Source organism: Hippocampus bargibanti, linkage group LG13 (assembly GCF_051943395.1).
Source record: "Hippocampus bargibanti isolate YZ-2025 linkage group LG13, ASM5194339v1, whole genome shotgun sequence".
NCBI lineage: Eukaryota > Metazoa > Chordata > Actinopteri > Syngnathiformes > Syngnathidae > Hippocampus > Hippocampus bargibanti.
Window position 1 is genome coordinate 3,651,921 of NC_142746.1, and position 23,877 is coordinate 3,675,797.

General features: G+C 40.3%; 2 protein-coding genes across 3 annotated transcripts in view; one reads left to right on the forward strand and one right to left on the reverse strand.

Annotated features, from left to right (window-relative positions):
* pcca (propionyl-CoA carboxylase subunit alpha) overlaps positions 1-15,876 on the reverse strand; it is a 37,582-nt gene extending 21,706 nt beyond the window's left edge. Inside the window, exons 1-9 of one of the 2 annotated variants that reach the window (XM_089011748.1) lie at positions 15,730-15,876; positions 12,458-12,535; positions 11,085-11,132; positions 7,423-7,491; positions 3,452-3,565; positions 2,592-2,645; positions 2,343-2,474; positions 2,102-2,138; positions 1,056-1,134 (exon numbers count right to left, since the gene is read on the reverse strand). In XM_089011748.1, the coding sequence (XP_088867874.1) occupies positions 1,056-1,134; positions 2,102-2,138; positions 2,343-2,474; positions 2,592-2,645; positions 3,452-3,565; positions 7,423-7,491; positions 11,085-11,132; positions 12,458-12,535; positions 15,730-15,783 (665 nt within the window). In that variant the 5' untranslated portion in view covers positions 15,784-15,876. Of the gene's footprint in view, positions 1-1,055; positions 1,135-2,101; positions 2,139-2,342; positions 2,475-2,591; positions 2,646-3,451; positions 3,566-4,317; positions 4,382-7,422; positions 7,492-11,084; positions 11,133-12,457; positions 12,536-15,729 lie in introns of those variants that run through there. The other variant, XM_089011747.1, reaches the window with a different exon arrangement.
* Positions 15,877-16,166: 290 nt separating this feature from the next.
* Positions 16,167-19,764, forward strand: chchd1 (coiled-coil-helix-coiled-coil-helix domain containing 1). Its single transcript, XM_089011750.1, has 3 exons — positions 16,167-16,484; positions 16,980-17,098; positions 19,092-19,764. Exons 1-3 carry the CDS (start codon positions 16,346-16,348, stop codon positions 19,200-19,202), a joined length of 369 nt encoding a protein of 122 aa, XP_088867876.1. The 5' UTR covers positions 16,167-16,345; the 3' UTR covers positions 19,203-19,764.
* Positions 19,765-23,877: the final 4,113 nt, after the last annotated feature.

Below are 23,877 nucleotides of genomic sequence, written 5' to 3' on the forward strand. Positions count from 1 at the left end.
TAAGGGAAAATAAAAATCAATAAATAAGAGTGAATTTGCAAATACTAATGAACACAATGCACCAACATTGTTGCATCTGCACCATCTGTTATTTTTTTCCATTATATCCAAGTCTTGTCAAGCTGTCGAGTAGCTGTGGCCGAGGGGTGTCAAACTCCTTTTTTGCCGTGCGCCACATTGTAGTTCAGGTTTCCTCTCTGGGGTGAATTTGGAGAAGCCATTAGAAGGTTTCATCCACTCCTCATATTACATATAGAGCGCACAACAAATTGATAAATGACTAGTTTTCAAATTTGAAGTAATAAATAATGACTGCCATTGTGGTTTATATACAACAATTAGATTTTTTTTGGTACTTTAGCTATGAAATTTCACATGTTAGATTTGCTTTCGCGGGCCGAATAAAATGGTGTGGCGGGCCAGATTTGGCTCGTGGGCCTTGACTTTGACACCTATGCTGTAGAGTAAAAAACAAGGATGTCCCTACATGTTTTTTCTGTTCTTTTTCTGTCTTAAATAAACCTCATAATTTTTTAAATAAATATATATATATAAATATATTGTTGTCTCGGTTTCCCTGGACAAGACACCTAAATAGGCATGTTTTTCAGCTGGAATTAGACCAACTATTCAGTAATCTTGAGGAATTTCTAATGGCCACCACATGCACACAGTTTCAGATGTAACCTCACACCGCACGATTGTATTCATTATACAGTGAAATTTCTCTTCAAAGAAACCGACATGTGCAAAAATACCCCCGAGTGTGAAACATTCTTCATGCATTAGAGGCATTCCTGAAAAGTCCCCATGTTGCATAATACAAAATCTGAGACCCCCAAAATGACTCGTATCTCAAGATTTATTGATGGCGGGAGGGATTTGGACTTCCCTTGCAAGATTAACTTTTTGTCTCAAGAGCTAATGTACCAGAAATTAAACCGCAATTTTGGTGTTAAAGGGAAAAGAGCACAAAATGTAAAGTTTAATGGAAGACTAACTTTTTTTAAATGGACAAAAAAAGACAACATTTGGTGTTACTGAAAGACACATACCTCGTCTCGTCATCGTTCCATGCAATTCTCATTCCTTTCCCTCCTCCTCCTGCAGATGCTTTTATCATTACCGGGTAGCCTATCAGTGATTAAAACAATTAACTAAAAACAATGAAAGTCAAAAATAAGTACATAAACAAATAAACAAAATGTTATTTTGCTCAAATTATTGTTTAACAACTATCAGCAGACAAATCGTCTGAACATCATCAATGAATGCTCACACAAGACTAAAAGACTAAAGTGACTAAAAGACGAAAAATGTATACAGTACAGTATACGACAGTTACAGAATACTACCAGTTCAAGATACTGAGCAGTCACAAAACAATAGCAGACAATCTGACAACAGAAAAAAGGGTAAAGTCTATCTATGTCTGTCTGTCTAGCTAATTAGCTAGCTCTAGCTAGCTAGCTGGCTTTATTTAGCTCGATCTAGTCTAACTACAGTGTATCTGTCTGTCCATCTAACTGTAGTATATCTATCTAACTAGCGAGCTAGCGCTATCGAGCAAACTAGCTAGCTCTAGCTAGTTAGCTAGAGCGAGCTCTATCTAGCTAGCTAGAGCTAGATAGAGCTAGGTCTAGCTAGCTAGCTTTATTTAGCTCCATCGAGCGCTATATCTGTCTGTCTAACTACAGTGTATCTATCTATCTAACTAGCTAGCTAGCTCTATCGAGCAAACTAGCTCGCTCTGATTAGCAAAATTAGTTAGCTCTATTTAGCAAACTAAACTTTAGTGTCCTTGAGAGTTTCGAAAGGAAAGGCGCTTGTAAATGAAATGTATTATTATTATTACAGTAAAGTCTCGTTATATCGATATCGGATATATCGATAGTCCCGGTTATATCGATACTATTTCTATGCACGCACGGAGAAAATTACATGCAAACAGGGTCGGATATATCGATAGTCCCGGTTATATCGATATTTTTTCGGACTCCCTTGAATATCGATATAACGAGACTTTACTGTATTATTAAAGTGATGAATGAGGCTTTGTTTTTTTATGCAAAAATCTAAATTATCATAAACATTGACTTACCAATGTCTTGTGCGATTTTTACAGCTTCCTCTGGAGTCTAGAATAGAGGATCTCGGTTTCAAAAATCAAATGGAAACTGATAGCTGCATTTCAAAAATCACAAGCCATTAATATAAGCACTATGCAGTAACACAAATTTCCTTAAAATAATCCTCCTACAGTAAACGACTGGAATCATCAGAATACACGTGCATTAAGAAAATGATTCATGAATCAGTGCTTTAACTGCTTTAGCACATACCTTGACCACTCCATCATATCCCGGGATAGTGTTGACCTTTGCAGCCTTTGCAATAAGTTTACTCTCAATTTTATCCCCCATTGCTTGGATGGCATGAGTGTCTGGACCAATAAACGCCACACACTGTTTTGCCTAGAAAATGCATAAAAATAACATATTACAGGTACGACTAAACATACACTATAAATTTGAATCCTTGGCACTCTATGGTGAGACCACTGGCAAGTGAGGAATGCTTACTGTACTCACAAGTCTCTTTGCAAACTCTTTGTTTTCGGAAAGAAACCCATATCCTGGGTGAACCTTGACAAAGAAGGAAACAAAAAAAATGGACATATGTATTTCCTCCCACGCACTTCTTCCCCCAACTTCCCCACCACCGACCAAAACTTCGCCGGCCTTTTTTTGGAAAAACATGCCTAACCGGACTTTCATTACACAAGAAGAGAAGTCCGTCCCTAGGCATAAGCCTATGAAAGATAGGCTAATAACCCTTCTTCCTACAGTCCTTATGGAAAGTAGGAACAGTAACTCCCTCCCTCCCACACTCCCACTCCATTCCATCAAGTCATCAACGGCCATCACGACTTTATTATATAGTACAGTTTATTTCTTTAATTACAATACAACAGCACATTTATTATACATAAATAAGGTATATTTTGTGTAGTTTTAAGGCTTATTTAGTAGAAAATTATGTTTTATGGGGACCTGGTAACGGAATATTCTCAATTTAATGGTTTCCTATGGGAAATTAATGTTTGGAAGACCCACTTTTCGCCTTAGACACACTTTCTGGGAACCATTAAGTTTTTGTAAGCTGAGGTATAACTGTATATGAATTTGGGACAAAGAATAACTGAGGCAATTACCATATGTGCCTAATAATAATCTGCAAAATTAAATGTCACCCATTTGATTAAGTATGTAAACTGATTGCATTGGTTCCTTGTATTGGTGACTATCCAAAATTTGAATACTCATACTGGTCTCAGTTTTTGATCAAAAAAATGCTGTTGAACATCCCCAGTTAAGGCTGGAAGTAAAGAGCCCTAACTGGTTGTATATTAATAAATACTGGATACATTATTCACCAGGAAAACACTTACAGCTTGGGATTTAGTATCTCTGACAGCATCCAAAATCGCATCCATGTTGAGGTAGCTCTGACTAGTGGGGGCAGGGCCAACACATACAGCCTCATCAGCCATCTTGACATGAACCTGGATACACATAAGAGTACACAGTAATTTCCAATACAATATATCATGATTAATACAGCTTTTTCACAAGAGGTGCAACAAAACACTTCATACAACCAACATAAAGTAAAATAATAAACACTACATGGCTATCTATTTGCTATCCACTTGCTATCTATTAGCACATGTAGCTATGTAGCTGGCTATTTATTAGCTATATGGCTGTCTAGTTAGTTAGCTAACTGTCTAGCTGGCTATCTATTTCCTATCCATTGGCTGTCTGTCTGACTAGCTATATAGCCGGCTATTTATTAGCTATATGGCTATCTAGCTAGTTAGCTAACTGTCCAGCTGACTATCTATTAGCTAGCTGGCCAGCTTTATATCTAATTGATAGCTATCTATTCATTAGCTATTAGCTATCAATTCGCTAGCTATTAGCTATCAATTCGCTAGCTATTAACTATCTATTAGCAAGCTAGCTGGCTATCTCTTAGCTATTGAATAGCTAGCTAGCTGGCTATCTGTTAGCTATTGAATAGCTATCTAGCTAGCTTTCAATCTATTTGATTATTCCGGGTTGAATGAACGCTGGCGCGTGTGGCTGCCGTTGCTCAGCCACAGAAAAAAAAACTGATCCTGTGACTGTAAAGTGACCTTGAGAGTTTTGAAAGGTGCTTATAAATGAAATGGATTGTTATTCTCACTGTCTCTCAACCACACAAATGCAGAGCTAAACTGACAACTCATAACTCAAGGAAAATTGAACTCACAGCATTTAAGTCGACGTCACTATGGACAGCAACGGTTCGAATACCCATCTTCTTGCATGTCTTGATCACCTGATGGGAAGAGAGGGACATAAGCATATTGATAGATAGTAGTCCACAGACGAAAGATATTTTTCATCACATATTAACTCATTCAATGCCATTCCCGAATTTATTCGGGACCATTCCCAAATTTGTTCCAGTTTTGTTTTTGTTTTTTCTTGCGGGTGTGTGCGTTTAAAGCAGTGGTAACCTGTGGGGATTTTTTCCATAGGCTCTATGAGGAATTCCCCACAGGTTAAGAACCACTGGTTTAAAGCTTCGGTCAGACCTCCAGCAGTGTTTTTAAAGCTCAGACAACTCCAGACCCATATAATTTAGGAACGAACATTTTTCTTCTGATGAAAGAAGAATTTTATAAGAATTTTATAAACAAATCCATGGTTGTGCTATGGGCTCACCAGTTTCACCCATAGTGGCTAATCTTTACATGGAAGAGATGGAGAAACAGGCCCTCACATCCTTCCCAGGGACAAAACCTAGACACTGGTTTAGATATGTGGACGATACTTTTGTCATAATTAAGAAACAAGAAATTCAATCCTTCACAGATCATCTCAACTCTGTAGACTTCAACATTAAATTTACTCGTGAGGACATTCAAGAGAACCAACTAGCCTTCTTGGATTGTAAAGTAATTATAAAAGAGGACAGAGCGCTAAAAACAGAAGTCTTTAGGAAGGCTACGCCCACTGACCAATACTTACTTTTTGACTCTAACCACCCTTTACAACATAAACTAGGAGTTATCAGAACCCTCCAGCATAGGGCTAAACTAATACCAACTAGCACTGAAGGTAGAGAAAAGGAGTCAAAACATATCAGGAGAGCACTCACTAACTGTGGGTACCCTCAGTGGTCATTCAACAAATGTCAGAAAGAAAGAATAGCGAACGAAACCAATAATTCTCAAGATTCTAAAAGGAGAGGAGTAGCAGTACCGTACATTACAGGAGTTTCTGAAAAATTACAAAGAGTCCTTTGGCAACATAAAATTCCTACTTATTTCAAACCGATAAACACGTTAAGGCAAAAATTAGTGCATCCAAAAGATAGGCTACCAAATGAAAAACAAAGTAATGTAGTTTATTCCATACATTGTAAGAATGAAAATTGTAAAGAGCAGTACATTGGGGAGACTCAACAAATTCTCAAAAAAAGACTTTATCAACATCGCAGGGATAATACTAGTGGGCCTCAATCGGCAGTACATTTGCACCTAAAAGCTAGCAACCACTCATTTGACGACAATGAGGTTAAAATCTTAGCGAAAGAACATAGATGGTTTGAAAGGGGGGTGAAAGAGGCGATTCTTATAAAACAACAAAATCCTTCTTTAAACCGGTCTGGTGGTGTGAGGTTCAATTTGGATCGTTCATACAATAGCCTGCTCAGGCAAAACAGGTTAGGCAACTTTCGCAATGCTGATGAGGGTCGTTATGCTGATGAGGTGATACCGGGGGGAGTGGGTGTAATAGGCCAATCGTTAGTCAGGAATGTAGGAACAATCAGTGGGGCCACAGGGGGGGGGTCCCGCGCCCCCCCCCCCCCCAACCTGAGAGTAGGGACCTATCATAGCTGTGTCCGGCGCCACCAGGTCTGGACATTAGGGATATATAAATGGGGCCGATACGACCAGTCAGACTTTAGTTCGCTGACGAAGCCTCTTGGATAGGAGGCGAAACGTCCGAAACCTTCACTTTTGTACAGATGACGGCTGAAGAAACCTTCTCATCGATGAAAGAAGAGAGTAAAGTGATACCTTGGCTTACGAACTTAATTGGTTCCCAGATAGTGTAAGGCGACAAGTGTGTATCCCAAAAATTAATTTCCCATAGGAAACCATTAAAATGAGAATAATATGTTCCCAGGTCACCATAAAACAAAATGTTCTACTTTTTAATTTTCTAAGCTTTAAAACTACACCAAATCTACCTTATTTTATGTATAATAAATGTGTTATGGTATTATAATTAAAGAAATAAACTACACTGTATAATAAAGTCATTTTATTGACCGTTGTGATGTTTGTTGATGGCTTGATGGAATGGAGTGGCCGGTTTCATCAGTATTAAACACTTGATGAAGAACGTAGCCTTCTTCTTTCACCCATAGTGGCTAATCTTTACATGGAAGAGATGGAGAAACAGGCCCTCACATCCTTCCCAGGGACAAAACCTAGACACTGGTTTAGATTGGCACCAATTTGCATCCATGTTGAGGTAGCTCTGACTAGTGGGGGCAGGGCCAACGCATACAGCCTCATCAGCCATCTTGACATGAACCTGGATACACATAAGAGTACACAGTAATTTCCAATACAATATATCATGATTAATACAGCTTTTTCACAAGAGGTGCAACAAAACACTTCATACAACCAACATAAAGTAAAATAATAAACACTACATGGCTATCTATTTGCTATCCACTTGCTATCTATTAGCACATGTAGCTATGTAGCTGGCTATTTATTATCTATATGGCTGTCTAGTTAGTTAGCTAACTGTCTAGCTGGCTATCTATTTCCTATTCATTTGGCTGTCTGTCTAGCTAGCTATATAGCTGGCTATTTATTAGCTATATGGCTATCTAGCTAGTTAGCTAACTGTCCAGCTGGCTATCTATTAGCTATCTGTAAGCTAGCTGGCCAGCTTTATATCTAATTGATAGCTATCTATTCACTAGCTATTAGCTATCAATTCACTAGCTATTAGCTATCAATTCGCTAGCTATTAACTATCTATTAGCAAGCTAGCTGGCTATCTGTTAGCTATTGAATAGCTAGCTAGCTGGCTATCTGTTAGCTATTGAATAGCTATCTAGCTAGCTTTCAATCTATTTGATTATTCCGGGTTGAATGAACACTGGCGCGTGTGGCTGCCGTTGCTCAGCCACAGAAAAAAAACTGATCCTGTGACTGTAAAGTGACCTTGAGAGTTTTGAAAGGTGCTTATAAATGAAATGAATTGTTATTCTCACTGTCTCTCAACCACACAAATGCAGAGCTAAACTGACAACTCATAACTCAAGGAAAATTGAACTCACAGCATTTAAGTCGACGTCACTATGGACAGCAACGGTTCGAATACCCATCTTCTTGCATGTCTTGATCACCTGATGGGAAGAGAGGGACATAAGCATATTGATAGATAGTAGTCCACAGACGAAAGATATTTTTCATCACATATTAACTCATTCAATGCCATTCCCGAATTTATTCGGGACCATTCCCAAATTTGTTCCAGTTTTGTTTTTGTTTTTTCTTGCGGGTGTGTGCGTTTAAAGCAGTGGTAACCTGTGGGGATTTTTTCCATAGGCTCTATGAGGAATTCCCCACAGGTTAAGAACCACTGGTTTAAAGCTTCGGTCAGACCTCCAGCAGTGTTTTTAAAGCTCACACAACTCCAGACCCATATAATTTAGGAATGAACATTTTTCTTCTGATGAAAGAAGAGAGTAAAGTGATACCTTGGCTTACGAACTTAATTGGTTCCCAGATAGTGTAAGGCGACAAGTGTGTATCCCAAAAATTAATTTCCCATAGGAAACCATTAAAATGAGAATAATATGTTCCCGGGTCACCATAAAACAAAATTTTCTACTTTCTAATTTTCTAAGCCTTAAAACTACACCAAATCTACCTTATTTTATGTATAATGTGTTATGGTATTATAATTAAAGAAAATAAACTACACTGTATAACAAAGTCATTTTATTGACCGTTGTGATGTTTGTTGATGGCTTGATGGAATGGAGTGGCCGGTTTCATCAGTATTAAACACTTGATGAGGAACGTAGCCTTCTTCTTTCACCATCTTGAGGAATGATCCCTTGTAGGTGCTTTCTCTGCAATAATTTTACCTTGTTCCTCATCAATTGTGTTCTGTTTATCTGGGTTGATAGCTTTTTGTATCAAGTGTACAGATGGCTTGTGCGGGTTATCTGTGGAGCCTGATTGATGGGAATTTTGACCTTGCACACTACACTCTGCTTACACACTTGCACACTACACTACACTCTGCCTTTGAACTATCAAAGTTGAAACGAGTCCAAATTTCACTGTTTTCTATCCACTTTCTCACTGTCATCTGCCTGTCTCGTTAATGTTTAAACCACCTCCCCACACTGCTGGTTTCTTGACCAATCATATGGCTTTAACCGAAGCCTGGGGACGGGGAAAAGAGGACAAAAAAAGTCTGCTGCCATTTTCTTTTTGGAGAACGGCCTCACTCTCTCTCTGTCTGTAACCCCCTGCCCTCCCTCACTGCTGCGTTCTTGACCAATATCGTGGCGTTAACCGAAAGGAATAGATGACAAAAATGAGTCGGCTGCCATTTTGTTCACTTATTGTGGTGCTCCGTGTGTATCCTGAAAAATAGTTCGGATGCCAAGGTAAAAGTTTCATAATTTTAACGTTCGTAAACGAAAAAGTTCGTAAGCCAAGGGGTTCGTAAACCGAGGGATCACTGGACATTAATTCAATCAAGACAGACACATAGAGAGACCCCCTCCAGCATCCCCTCCCTTGGAGCACGCCTCATCATCATATATGATGGATTGAATTGGACTGGATTTGCCTTTATTAGTCTCGCAGTGGAGACATTTACGTTGACATGATGAACAGCTACAGTGTGTGTGTGTGTATGTGTGCTTATGTTTATGTGTGTGTAGCTTTTAAAATTTGTGATCAAATGGTTTGTGTATAGATCTTCTTGTTTGTTTTTCTTAGTGTATTTGGTTAATATACAATTGTCATTCAATAAATAAGTGGATCTTTGGGGTATATATTCAATTCTCATATAGATTCAAGCATCCTTTTTTAAGCCTCCCAGCACTACCGCACACTTTTGCTATCTGTGCACAAGCTTCCGTATTCCTTCAGCAAAAACACTGTTGTATACAATTGCTCACAACATCTTTAACTTCATCGACGGTGTACTGCTGAGGTAGGCGAACAAAGACACCAGGGTCAATTCCAGAGGTCAGAAGGAGTAATGAGTGGTTTTCACATGGCACACATTAGTATCAGTGATGCACTGATATACAGTGATACCTCGGTTTACAAACCCCTTGGCTTACAAACTTTTCGGTTTACGAAAGTTAAATTTATGAACATTTTACCTTGGCATACAAACTATTTTTCGGGATACACACGGAGCTGCCACAATGAGTGAAGTGTCGTTCGCGAACAAGCCCGTTCTCCTAACAACAAAATGGCAGCCGGCTAGTTTTGGTCTTCTATGCCCCGCCCCTAGTGGTCGCTTAAAGCCACGTGATTGGACAAAGGCGCAGCAGTGAGGGGAGGTGGTTTAAACATTAAAGAGACAGGCAGACAACAGAGAGAGCGTGACAAAATAGATAGAAATCGGTGAAATTTGTACTTGTTTCAACATTGATAGTTCAAAGGCAGAGTGTAGACTGCAAGGTTAAAATTCCCATCAATCAGGCTCCACAAATAACCTGCACGAGCCATCAGTTCAATTCGAAATAAAAAGACAAGCAAGGGAACCAGCAATTAATGATGTTTCTAGTGTGTCTGCTTGCATCCGTTGCTGTTGCAATATCACAACTTCCAAGATGTACGACCCAGAGCTCCTTGAACAGTTTATGCAAAAAGCTATCCATTCCATCAAACCATCAACGACCATCACAAAGGTAAATAAAATGGCTTTATTATACAGTACAGTTTATTTCTTTAATTATAACACCATAGCACATTTATTATACATAAAATAAGGTATATTTTGTGTAATTTTAAGGCTTAGAAAATTAGAAAGTAGAAAATTATGTTTTATGAGGACCTCGGAACGGATTATTCTCATTTTAATGGTTTCCTATTGGAAATTAATTTTTGGGATGCACAGTTTTCGCCTTACACACTGTCTGGGAACCAATTAAGTTTGTAAGCCAAGGTATCGTCACGGTTTGCGAGGTAGTGATGGCGGGTGCGGCTCCCAAAAAGCAGGCAGAAGGGAGCAGGGGGTTGTTTGACAAATTGTATTAAAATAAAGTCAGCAGGAACAAAATGTAAAACATCAACATCATCTGAATGGAAAAAAATACAAAGTAGCAAAAGAAGACCAAAAGTAAAAGTCCGCCAAGGTTAAACAAACACATACACAATGCATGCAGCAAACAAGCAGCAAACAATGAACCGACACCGGATGGTCGTGCCGGGTGTCCTTTTAGGTGTCAGTGATTAAACGACCAGCACCTGCGAGGCTGCAGGCAGGGCTGACGTCGCTACCCGTTGGTCGCCAATCTGATCGGGACGACCAGCACCTGTGCAGGTGCAGGCGGGTCCGACAGCGCCCCCCGTTGGTCGCCAACCAGATCACGACAGGTATCGCTGTATTTAGTTGCGATATACCTTACACCGCTGTAAATGTTGTGGCGCGTTCACACATAAAAGGCTGCTTATTAAAGAAAAGCATGTTAACCCCGCTTTTTTTTTTAGGGCGGGGGTCAAGGGTTAAATTCTTCACAGATTTTCATAAGCAGCAGTGGATGATTAACCTATCCACATTTAAATCTAATCTGGAATGCAATTCATTTTTAATTTTATGGTATGTAAAGTGGTTGCAGAAATTGAATTTGCAATATAATTTATAGCTCTTTTTTGGAATGTTTTCTTTCCTTTAAATCGACATGGCGATGTTTGTGACATGTGTAACAGATATCAGCACAAATTAAAGTTGCAGTCTTACCCTACAAGCAATCTCCCCTCTGTTTGCGATTAGAATCTTGTCAAATGTCTGGAGGAAATGAAAACAATTAATCTTTAATATGCAATCCATCCATCCATCCATCCATCCATCCATCCATCCATCCATAGAGAGAGAGATAGAGAGAAAGAGAGAAAAGTCAAAGTCAGCTTTATTGTCAAAAATGCGCATATGCATGACATACAGCACAGATAAAATTACTGTCCTCTTGGACCCAGCGTGAAAGGCACTTATAATGACTTTAAAGGACAACCGACACAATTTTTTTGTTTCCTAACTGACATCAGAAAAATGTTTTATAGCATCTAAAATACCCGAAACACGCAGGCTGATATTTTTAGTCACATGAAAAACACCAATAAGAATGACGAGTGTCCAAAAACGACTTCAAAATAAAACCGGAAATGGCCAGTTTCAGAAGATCCCACCCCCTTGTCCGTGACGTCACGCCAAGACATCTTGCCTTGCTCGAGAATCAAAACAATGGCTTCAGATTCGGAGAAGATGCTTTCTTGTTACTCATCCAGTTATGAATATGATTCAAATAGTTCTGAAGAGGAAGGCATAAATGCTTTCAATCGATTAAAGAAGCCCTCCCATATAAATTTGAGCTTTCAGGAATCCAATGTAGCGTCTCAGAAAATGCACAAGATGGCGCCCAAGCTCCGTTGGAAATGGGCTGATTTGTCTGCTGGGAATTTGTGTCACAGATAGTATCAAATGGTAGTCTTGGTGCAACACACAACGATTCACCATCGCGTTATTCATGTGTTTTCCTTCTAATGTCGCCATCAACACGGATCAACACAAAGTTTCCAGACCAAACAAAGTACCCAACATTCATTGTGTGTTGCTTTCTCGGTCAGGGGTGTTCCAAACGTGACGTCACGTAAGGAATCGTCACCAACTCAAAAACAAGACTTCCTGAATATTCAGCGTGAGTCTTAAAAGGTAAAATATAGCTATATGCGTTGGAATTTTTTTTTTAAGTGATTTTACAAATTATGGACACAACTGGTCCGGAGGCGTCGGTTGTCCTTTAACAAACATAATAAACACGAAAATGCCAATTTGCCATTTTTTTGGAAGAAAGAGAGAAAGAAAGACAGAAACACAGAGCGAGAGAGAGAGAGAGAGAGAGAGAGAGAGAGAGAGAGAGAGAGAGAGAGAGAGAGAGAGAGAGAGAGAGAGAGAGAGAGAGAGAGAGAGAGAGAAAAGAGACATACACGCGCGCGCGCACACACACACACACACACACACACACACACACACACACACACACACACACACACACACACACACACACACACACACACACACACACACGGAGTCAGAGACAGAGAGAGCGGCCTTACCTTTTCATTCAGATTGGGGGCGGTGGCATACTGAGCGTTGCTGTTAATAGCGCACAATCCAGACTGGAAGGGTGCATGCTGCAAAACACCATACCTTTGTCATTTCAGGCATTTATCTCAAACTCAGCCTTTTATTGATATGTGACTTTCATCAAATCTATTTTTAGTATGTTTGCAATACAGCTGTACCACATCATACAAATGTTTATGATTAATGTAATGCTGATTATTTTCATGTTATAACAAAACGTGTGGGTTGCAGGGGTTTCAGAAAAACTACAAGCGAGTCCTTTGGCAACACAAAATTCCTACTTATTTCAAACCGATAAACACTTTAAGGCAAAATTTAGTGCATCCAAAATATAGGCTGCCAAATGAAAAACAAAGTAATGTAGTTTATTCAATACATTGTAAAAATGAAAATTCTAAAGAGAAATACATTGGGGACACTAAACAAATTCTCAAAAAAGACTTTATCAACATCGCAGATATAATACTAGTGGGCCTCAATCTGCAGTACATATGCACCTAGAAAATAGATGGTTTGAAAGGGGAGTAAAAGAAGCTATTTTCATAAAACAGCAAAATCCTTCCCTTAACTGTAATGCTGGTGTGAGGTTCAATTTGGATCGTTCGAACAATAGACTGCTTAGGCAACATCGGATTAGTCATGCTGATGAGGTGATACCAGGGCCAATTGGGCAATCAGGCCAGTCGTCAGTCAGGACAATAGAAGTAATCAGTGTAGTCTCAGGGAATAGCACTCTGCTCCCCCCAACCGGAGAGCAGGGACCTATCATAGCAGAGTCCAGCACCCCACGTCTGGACAGTAGGGATATAGATATATACAGTAAAGTCTCGTTATATCGATATCGGTTATATTGATAATACTGCTTATTACGATACTATTTTCATTTCCCGGCAAATTTCTAATCTTTTTATGTATATTTAGTTCAGTTTAGTACGATTCATGGTTATTATGATAATCCGGTTACTACGGTGCTCTTTTTCATCTCCTGCCGGCCATTTTGCTATGTTTATATCGATAAAAAAAGCAGTTTAAGGTGAATCGATATTTGCTTAGGGGTTTCTATACAGTACCACCATTATCGAAATCTGTATCACTCGCAAGTCATGTGACCAGCTTCCGTGTCTTGCACAGTGTAGCAGACGCCATTTTCTACCATTATCAACCGTGGCAAAAGGAAAGAATTGTGATCTCGGAACGAAATACAGTGAGACCTCAACTTACAAACACCTTACCTTACAAACATCAAATTTATGAAAATGAAACCTTATAATAAGCACTATTTTCATAATACACACCACGGCTGGTGGAGTGATCTTCGGCGGAAGCACACGACCGAACAGCACCAGAGGTTAAGTTACCAACAGTCTTTATGGAAGGTGACTTTCCTTCCATAAGCCACCAACGACCATCAAAAAGGTAAATAAAACTTTATTTTACAGCACAGTTCATTTCTTTAATTACAGTCCTCATGTAATGCGCCTCTCTTTCCGAACAGCAATTCCCTTTGACCTTCGACCTCCAACGCCATTCCATCGAGCCTTAAATGACCATCACAAATGTAAATAAAGTGACTTTATGATACAATGCAGTGTATTTCTTTCATTACAATACAATAGCACATTTATTATACATAGAATAAGGTATGTTGTGTGTAGTTTTAAGGCTTATTTAGTTGAAAAGTATATTTTATGGAAACCCGGGAACGGATTATTCCCATTTTAATGGTTTCCTATGGGATTTTTTTTTAAATACACACTTTTCGCCTTACACACTCTATCTGGGAACCAATTAAGTTCGTAAGTTGAGGTCTCACTGTACTGTACAAGGCAATCGTGGCTGTTGAGGAGAATCCAACAAGAAGCAAATCCTCCATTGCAAAACAATTTGACGTGCCGCAAAATACTTTATTAACGTGGTCAAAGAATAAGGATAAAATAAAGACAGCATCCTTGGACTTCGGACCTGGATCAAAGAGGATGAGAATGTCACAATACCGTAGTCTTCTTATACAGTTGTTTGACACCAATTTCAACCATGGGGAAACGTAAGAATTGTGACAGCCGAACAACGTACAAGGCAATCGTGGCTGTGGGGGACAATCCAACAAGAAACTCCTTCATCGCGAAATAGTTCGACGTGCCACAGGATTTTTCATCAATGTAAGTAATGTAAACGTTGCAGTTTTCATTTTCCATATATGTATTTAATTGTGTTGTATTCAGATATCTTTATCGCTTGCAATAATCACTATTTTTCATGTTTGTACATACTGCCGTTCGTGGTTTCTCTCGTGTGTACAATGTCAACAATGTCGAGTGACACTCAGAGTCACAATTGCAAGAGTGCATTATAAAAATAATAAATGATGTTTTTATTTAATGCATAAGTTTATTTTTCACTTCACTACAGTACAAAAGCATGCTAGATACACAATCCATGAACCCAATGAGAAAATGACATTCCATATCAAAGATCCCCCATTTATTGCCCCCGCTTCATGCAGTAAGGCGCAGGGTCGGATATATCGATAGTACGGTTATATCAACATTTTTTCGGACTCCCAAGAATATTGATAGGAGACTTTACTGTATATAGGGCCAAAACTACCAGCAAAAGAAATAGTTCGCTGACGAAGCCTTTGGATAAGGAGCGAAACATCTGACACCTTCAAAGAAGTATAGATGACGGCTGAAGAAAACTTTTCATCGAAAAACGTGTACAATTGAAAGTTAAATCCATCCATAGATTATCATTATCCGGCGGGTGACACCCTGAAATACCAGCCAGTCGCAGGGCACACAAAGACAAACAACAGTCACTCTCGCACTCACACCTTGGGACAATTTGGAGTGTTCAATCAGCCTGCCATGCATGTTTTTGGAATATGGGAGGAAAACGCAGGAACCGGAGAAAACCCCACGCGGGCTCATGGAAAACATGCAAACTCCACACCGGGAGGCCGGAGCCCTCTGCGTTGTGAAGCTGGAGTGCTAACCACTCGACTACCGCGCCGCACTCCAATTAAATCGAGCATTATAATTCCGAACACGATTAATGATACGTTGTCTGATCATGTACAGTTTTATGACTCGCTTCATCACAACGAAGATCAATTGTGAAGTCGACAAAAGAAGAGAACATCTGTTCGATGTCGACCAGGAAGGTCGTTTGCTCTATTGCAATGTTTTCCTGTTAGTTACGAAGTGATCTGAAACCTTCATTCATGCACGACTTTTCTCACCTTTAAAACAAACAGGAATCTGGTTGGTGGTGGCAAGATGCTGCGTGTCGCCATATTGACTCCAAATGTAAAAAAAAATAAACTCCGGAAAGTGTTTTGATGCGTCAAGTATGTCCCGCCCCCTCGCACATTTTGCGACCTTGCACAACTCATATGAGCAATTCCCCAGACAAACCATATGATGAACAATTCATGACATACTTTTTTTCATGGAATTCCTGTGCAAAAAGAAACAATAGTTGTAGGTATTATGTCATTGATGGACCTCTCCAATTTCACCCCACAACATGTTGAGACTTTTGTCGGCACAGTAGAAGTGCATGTCCATTGTAATTCGCACACTCATGGGAGGCGGTAGTGCACTTACAAAGAAAAGAGAGATAGAAGAAGAAGAAGAAGAAGAAGAAGAAGAAGAAGAAGAAGAAGAAGAAGAAGAAGAAGAAGAAGAAGAAGAAGAAGAAGAAAAAGAAGAAGAAAAGAAAGAAAAGAAATAATAAGACCGAAGGAAACACAATTTGCGCCACCAAAAAAAACGATCAAGTATTTATTACCTAGCTAACGTTTAAAAAAGGATTTGCCTCACGATCGCTCAGAAGTTGTGCTCTTTAGCAATTAAATGGCGGGACAGGGTGGGATTTTGTTCCAGGAAAAGGTCGCCCGATTGCTCTGCAAACGGAATGGAAAACCTGCACTCAAACCCAACAAACCACTTGTCCTGAAAGATTCAGTGACTAACCGCAAACTTAAAAAAGGAGGTAAACTTTTGCTTGTAATACGATAACATATTGTATAAGTTACGAACATACAGCCACGATCATAACTATGATTCTTATGATAATAGTGCAGCGTGTTCTACCGGAGACAAATTCATTGTGTGTTTACATACTTGTCAATAAAGTTTATTCTGATTCAGTCGGCGCTGATGCTCAGTGTTTCAAAGTTTCCGACATGTCAGTCTGTCAGCAAAAGGTGTCTGTCAAAGACGGACTGATTCATTTCACATCGCAACACAGCTTGCACTGCCAACAGTGCTACATGCCACAATGGGTGGACATTTTCCTCCCCAATTGCAGACAGTTCTTTCACCAATGTTGATTGTAGAAGACAACAAAAACACCATTTTGCAGCCATCTTTTGGTTAATTAAACAATTATGTCACTGTTGTACACATAGTCTTGGATGTCACTGTACGTTTAATACATTCCCATAAGATTTGATCGGAATGTGTCTTGATTTTGTTTTTTCGTCAGAGGCAACCTGCATCACAGAGTTGTCAGTCATGATGGCATGTTGGAAGCAGAACAACTTTGTGGAAAGCCTGTGCTCCAAAGAGATGGGTGATTTCTACTCCTGTGTTGGAAATGTGCAGGTACGTTTACATGTAGTATAAGGTAGTTGCTATGCTGTACGGTAGAATCCTCCACCAAGTACCAGTGTTGTATTGTGAATTTCAGGGTACAAAAAAGGACATAAAACCATTTTTAAACAATACAATACATCCTGATTTTTATAGCGCTTTGACAACAGCAGCAGCTGTAACAAAGTGCTGAACAAAGCAGTTAAATTAAAATAAACACAACATAGACACAGACAGTCATGAAGGTCATGTTTGTCATATATGTTGCGCTTCCCACGCATGCGAGCTGTGCAAAAATCGCTCTCCCTGCTAACGGAGAAGCCAGAAGAGGTCACACAACACACACGCTCGGACTCAAGCGGACACCGAAGCAAAAATGTTCAACCGGTTGCACTCTCCCCGGCCGTACCCCACGCCGACGTGCGGCCCAACCCAGGGACCGTCTGCAAAGCTGACTCGCCCAAACCTGCCACCTCGCCGCGAAGCAGAACGAACTGTCTCAAAGAGGCGGTGGCGCCAACTGTGAGCCTGACGCTGTGTTTGCGTCGTGGCGATCCCACCTGCTCGAGCGCCGACACATCCCCCCCGATTACTGTGCGAGTGAGGTGCTGCCTGGCTGTAGAAAATTGCCGTACACGTTTCTTAAGAAACAGTTATTTTGTATCCTCATTTTGGGCAACGCTATAATATTCTCTGTTAAGATAAATGAGGCATACTGAATGTTGAGCGGATCTGGGCAAATGAGCGATAACGCTACACATGGTCCTTTGACAGCGATTTAAAAAAATAGCTCTTATACAATGCCGATAGAAGCGGTTGCTCTCGGGGCTCCGGCAAATAACCATCCTACTTGTTCGATATTGTCACGTTCGGATTGACAGCTGGCGAGGCCCCGCCGCTTCCACCACCTTCTTCAGGACACCGGGTACTAAAACGGGACGCTGTCAACTTGTCTTTATTCTACCAAATACATCGCAAACACGCTGTGGAGTTCAACAGTGTTGCTGGGCTGTAGTGGTGGCAGCTGTACAATAAAAAAAAAAAAAAAGGGGCGGGGGGATCTGGCGGTCGTAAGTACGGGTGGTCGTAACTCGCGCCGGTCGTAAATGGGATGTTACCTCAACGCACCCAGCTGTCAAATTCATAAAGTTCGCAGACGACACCACGGTCATCGGTCTCATCAAAGACGGCGACGAGTCTGCGTACCGACAACAAGTGGAGCAGCTGGAGCTCTGGTGCAGCCGTCACAACCTGGAGCTGAACACGCTCAAGACAGTTGAGATGATCGTGGACTTCAGGAAACATCCATCACCACAGCTACCCCTCACACTATCCAACTGCCTGGTGTCAACCGTTGAGACCTTCAAGTTCCTGGGAATCACAGTCTCCCAGGACATGAAGTGGGAGGTCAACACCAACTCTATCCTGAAAAAGGCCCAACAGAGAATGTACTTCCTGAGGCTGCTAAATTAGCATGGCCTGCCACAGGAGGTGCTGCAACATTTCTACACGGCTGTCATCGAATCCATCCTGTGTTCTTCCATCACCGTTTGGTTCGGGGCCGCCACAAAAATGGACAAAATCCGACTTCAACGGACAGTTAGGACGGCGGAAAAAATCATTGGCACCGCCCTACCCACTCTCGAGGACTTGCACACTGCAAGAATCAAAACTAGGGCGCGGAAAATCCTACTGGACCCTCCGCACCCTGCCCACCACCTTTTCCAGCTACTCCCCTCAGGCAGGCGCTACCGATCCATGCGCACCAAATCCAGCAGACATTTAAACAGCTTCTTCCCCCAAGCCATTAACTCTTTGAACTCTTTCAACAGTAGCCAAAATGGAACTGTATAGTGCCACTTAGCAGGTTTTTTTTGACAACGATACTAGTGCAGCGTGTTCTACCGGAAACAAATTCCTTGTGTGTTCTACATACTTGGCAATAAAGATGATTCTGATTCTGATATGATTTAAAAGGCATGTTTTCCTTTTTCCCCCCTTGCAGGCTTCAATGAATAAAACATTTGGAGAAACTAGTCTTCAAGGAGGACGTCTGACACCAAATGCAACCAACACCCTGTTGAAGAGATATCCCAATATACGATCTGAGATCTAGGAACATGATTCATGTTAATGCTGAAAATAAGCCACACTGTTGTCCTCCTTTTACAGTGTCAGTGACATTTATCTTGTGGACCGGAAATGTGTATTGAAATTTGAATTTGAATTTACTCTATTGAAGCCTGCCCATACAATGTTAAATAATGTGTCCAATGTAATAAATAATGTGGCCAATGGCTTTGTCCATTAACAACATAAAATGTCATGAAAATACTATTTCAAGATTTTGTATTGCTTCACGGTATTTTTTTCTTTGTTTTTTGTTCTTTGTTCACTTTCACCACAAATGGAAGTTTCTTTTCTGTAACAATCCAACCACTTTCTCGACGGATCATTCTGTTGAGCTGCATCATAACCCACCTTTGGTTAAAAGGCAGACAATACCACGGATGAGTCACTGATAAATTGCAGGACACATTCTTAGTTCATGAAGCTGTTGCCTACACTAAATTTTGCTAAATCATTTTGTAAGAAGGTTGTAAACAAGCAATTGCAATAAAATGGCAGAGATTTAAAGAAAAAAGAGATTTATGTAAATAAAACTTATGAATTATTAAGATGTATGTATGTGTGTGTTTGTATGACTAGTCTTGTGAGGACCACTAACTTTATACCATACGTAGTGAGGACATTTTGGCCGGTCTTCACAAGTTTTTCATTCTATATATGCATCTATTCAAGTTTCAGAAAGGTCCTCACAAATTCACCCAAAAAGATTTTTTGGTGTGTATTTTTATTTCACTTGGATACACTTTTTACTCAGTGTGTGTGCGTGGTTATTGAGAGAAAAAAAAGTTCATACCAGAATAAGGTAAAACGATATATTCACCAAATTCACTACAGGGGTGAGGACTTTGAATGTACCTATTCAGAAACCTCATCCTGCTGTTATTTCAGTTTCAAGTCCATTTTTTAGTTCTTTGTTTTTAAAGAAGTTGAAGTAGGAAATGAGGTGACATTTAGTGTTCAAATATAACACTAGTTCTTCTCTAAACCTATCAGCAATGGTGGTCCATACTCCTTATCTGGAGTTAGCAGGACCTCACAAAACCATTGAAACAGGAATGTGTGTGTGTGTTCCGAGCCTCGACTGGGATCACCACCTTGTTGGTGAGGCACTTTGCACGTCTCGATGACCCCGAGAGCGAGGTCAGCCGGAGTCTTGCACTCCTGGAAGGGTCACCCAAGCCGTACAGGTAAAAGGGTAGAGGCCAGACAAAGAGTGATCCCAAGCCCGCATCCGGGGGTAGGCGTCCAACAAACTGGACTACCGGCATCCCCCTGCAACTCCTGCCAGAAAATGGTCATCATGAGTATCCTCATTCCACCAGAAACTCACCTGGTAAGAGTGAAGATGGTGGCAGTGTGGACTGTGCACCCACACCCTCACCTTAATCTCTACCTTTGCGCAAGCTTCTTGCCCCAATTTCCCCCCTCCTCCCCAGAAACCCAAAGTCCTGTGGCGATGTGGAATGGCGGTGGGCACAGGCCAAGGATGTGGCAGGAAGTGCCGAGCCAAACCACGCACACATGCGGCAATGGAGTGATGGTCGTTGACAGTGCGGGATGGAGCAGCGCATCTCCTCGGCAGCTTCCATTGTATCTGAGGAGCTCCACACTGCTCGCCCCTGTCATGGGGAAGAACCTAGGAAAAGTGGTCTCAAAAGTGTCTGCTCTCCACACTCCGGACAGGAAACCGCAATCGTCGGAGCATCCCCCCCTGCGGTCGAAAATTCAAAAAACGAATCACAAAAAAACTCAGCATTGCTTCATGGAATGTCCGCACGCTTGGACCTGGCTCAAACCGCTGAGAGACCCCACCAGAGGACAGCACTTGATACAACACGCAAGATACAACATCGACATTGCAGTCCTCAGCGAGACCAGACTACATGAAGAAGACTCCCTGACAGAGGTTGGTGCAGGGTATACCTTCTTCTGGAAAGGGGTCCCCAAAGGCAACCGCCGTATCCATGGAGTTGGCATTGCTGTGAACTGCTGCAATGCATTCCGGAATCCCCTATTGGCATCAATGAAAGGCTGATGACCTGTACATTCCCTTGGCAAAGGCTTACACACCAACTCTGGAAGCCAACCACAATGTCAAGGACGAATTCTACAGAGCTCTGGACACCATCCTGCAGAAAACTCCAGCCACGGATAAGCTCCTAGTCATGGGAGATTTCAATGCCAGGGACGGCATGGAACACCTTGTGTGGAATAAATTTATTGGCCAGCATGGAGTGGGAAAGATGAACACCAAAGGCCTTCGGCTCCTCTCCTTCTGTGCAGAACATCAGCTGGCCTTACTAACACCATCTTCCAAATGAAAAACAGGTTTAAGACCACTTAGCAGCACCCCCGCTCCAAACATTGGCACCTCACTATGTGATTGCCCGTCAAAAGGACATACAGGATGTCCTTATCACCCGTGACATGCATGGAGCTAAGTGTTGGACTAACCACCATATGGTCAGATCCAAAATCCTTATCCGTCGCCCAAGGACAGCTCTCAATGGAAAGCTCTGCTGCAGAGCATTGAACAACCCCACCATCAAAGCCAACCTTCAACGTCTCCTTGCCGAAAACCTCGACAAGATCCCAGAGGACCCGGTCGACTGGCAACCTCTGCGTCAGGGTATTTACAGCACAGCCTCAGAAGTGCTTGGACAGTCAAGGTATGACCCCAGGATTGGTTCGCATGAGATACGGTCCCTTCTAAAAGCAAAACATGAGGCCTACAAAGCTCTCCTGTCACAGAAAACTAGTAGTCCGCCAGCCATTATGGTGCTCCGTTTGTTTCCCGGAAAAACAAAAACACAACCCCCCCAAAAAAAAACAAACAAACAAATATATATATATATATATATATATATATATATATATATATATATATATATATATATACAGTAAAGTCTCGTTATATCGATATCGGATATATCGATAGTCCCGGTTATATCGATATTTTTTCGGACTCCCTTGAATATCGATATAACGAGACTTTACTGTATGTATACAACAGAAGAGACTGGAAAAGAACACATATTCTGTTTTAACACTGTTTTATGAAAGCGTCCTAAATGCAAAGATGGAATTGTTCCACATCACATCACACAAATGTTCTTAATCTTATTTTTTTAAGTCAGTATTGGGTTTTATTTTGTTGTTCACATTCTTTTAAATTTGTTTTAGGTGGCCATGCAGTTCATTTCACTTTATGGTTATGAGGATGTTGTTACAGCCATGATTGAAGGCAGTTCGGGCTCAGTGTGGAGAATAAGTCCACCCAGCAGACAGGAAGTCATAAAAGAACTGCTCGGAAGTCCTTCTCATCTAACATTGCGTCTGTCTTGGAATTTCCAAAGGTAAAATATTTTCACTTCTTTTCATAACTTTTCACAAAATGTTACACGGTAAATTCAATGTACAGTGAGACCTCAACTTACGAACTTAATTGGTTCCCAGACAGAATGTGTAAGGCGAAAAGTGTGTATCTAAAGAAAAAAATCCCATAGGAAACCATTAAAATGGGAATAATTCGTTCCCGCGTTTCCATAAAATATACTTTTCAACTAAATAAGCCTAAAAAACTACACACAACATACCTTATTCTATGTATAATAAATGTGCTATTGTATTGTCATGAAAGAAATACACTGCATTGTATCATTGTATTTATTTACATTTGTGATGATCATTTATGGCTTGATGGAATGGCGTTGGAGGTCGAAGGTCAAAGGGAATTGCTGTTTGGAAAGAGAGGGGCATTACATGACGACTGTAATTAAAGAAATAAACTGTGCTGTAAAATAAAGTTTTATTTACCTTTTTGATGGTCGCTGTTCGGTCGTGTGCTTCCGCCGAAGATCACTCCGCCAGCCGTGGTGGGTGTGTATTATGAAAATAGTGCTTCTTATAAGGTTTAATTTTCATAAATTTGACGTTTGTAAGACAAAAAGTTTGTAAGATAAGGTGTTTGTAAGTTGAGGTCTCACTGTACTTTATTGTGTCAACATGTTTGTTTCTGTCTCTATCCAAACTTCGATCTCATCGTGACATAAGTATTTGTGCAAGTCTCAGATTATCACAAAATACAGGAATGTATCTGAAATATTTCACATCATTGGGGCAATAAATTAAGCACCGTTTTTTGCTGTGCATGACAATTAAATAGAATTCATAACACTTCTGCGTGGCTTCTTAATAAATAATACTTCTTTTCCTTTCGGCTTTTCCCTTCAAGCGGTCGCCACAGCAAATCAGTGTCCTCCATCTTTAGAAGTTCGATCTGCATGTTTGTTTTGGATATAGTTATCATTTAAAATTATACAGAGGACTCCAAGTATCACCATAATGTCTTTAATTCTCATCGTATTGGTATTTTTCATCTTGCACATTGCTACATTTTCAGAACTGTGTATATATCTATATAAATATGTGTATATATATATATATATATATATACACACATACATATATATACACATATTTACATAGATATATACACACTCATATTTATATATATATATATACATATATATATATATATATATATATATATACATATATATATATATATATATATATATATATATATATATATATATATACACACATACATATATATATATGGTATTGTAGCAGAGCAGTTGGGAAGGAGCACACATGAC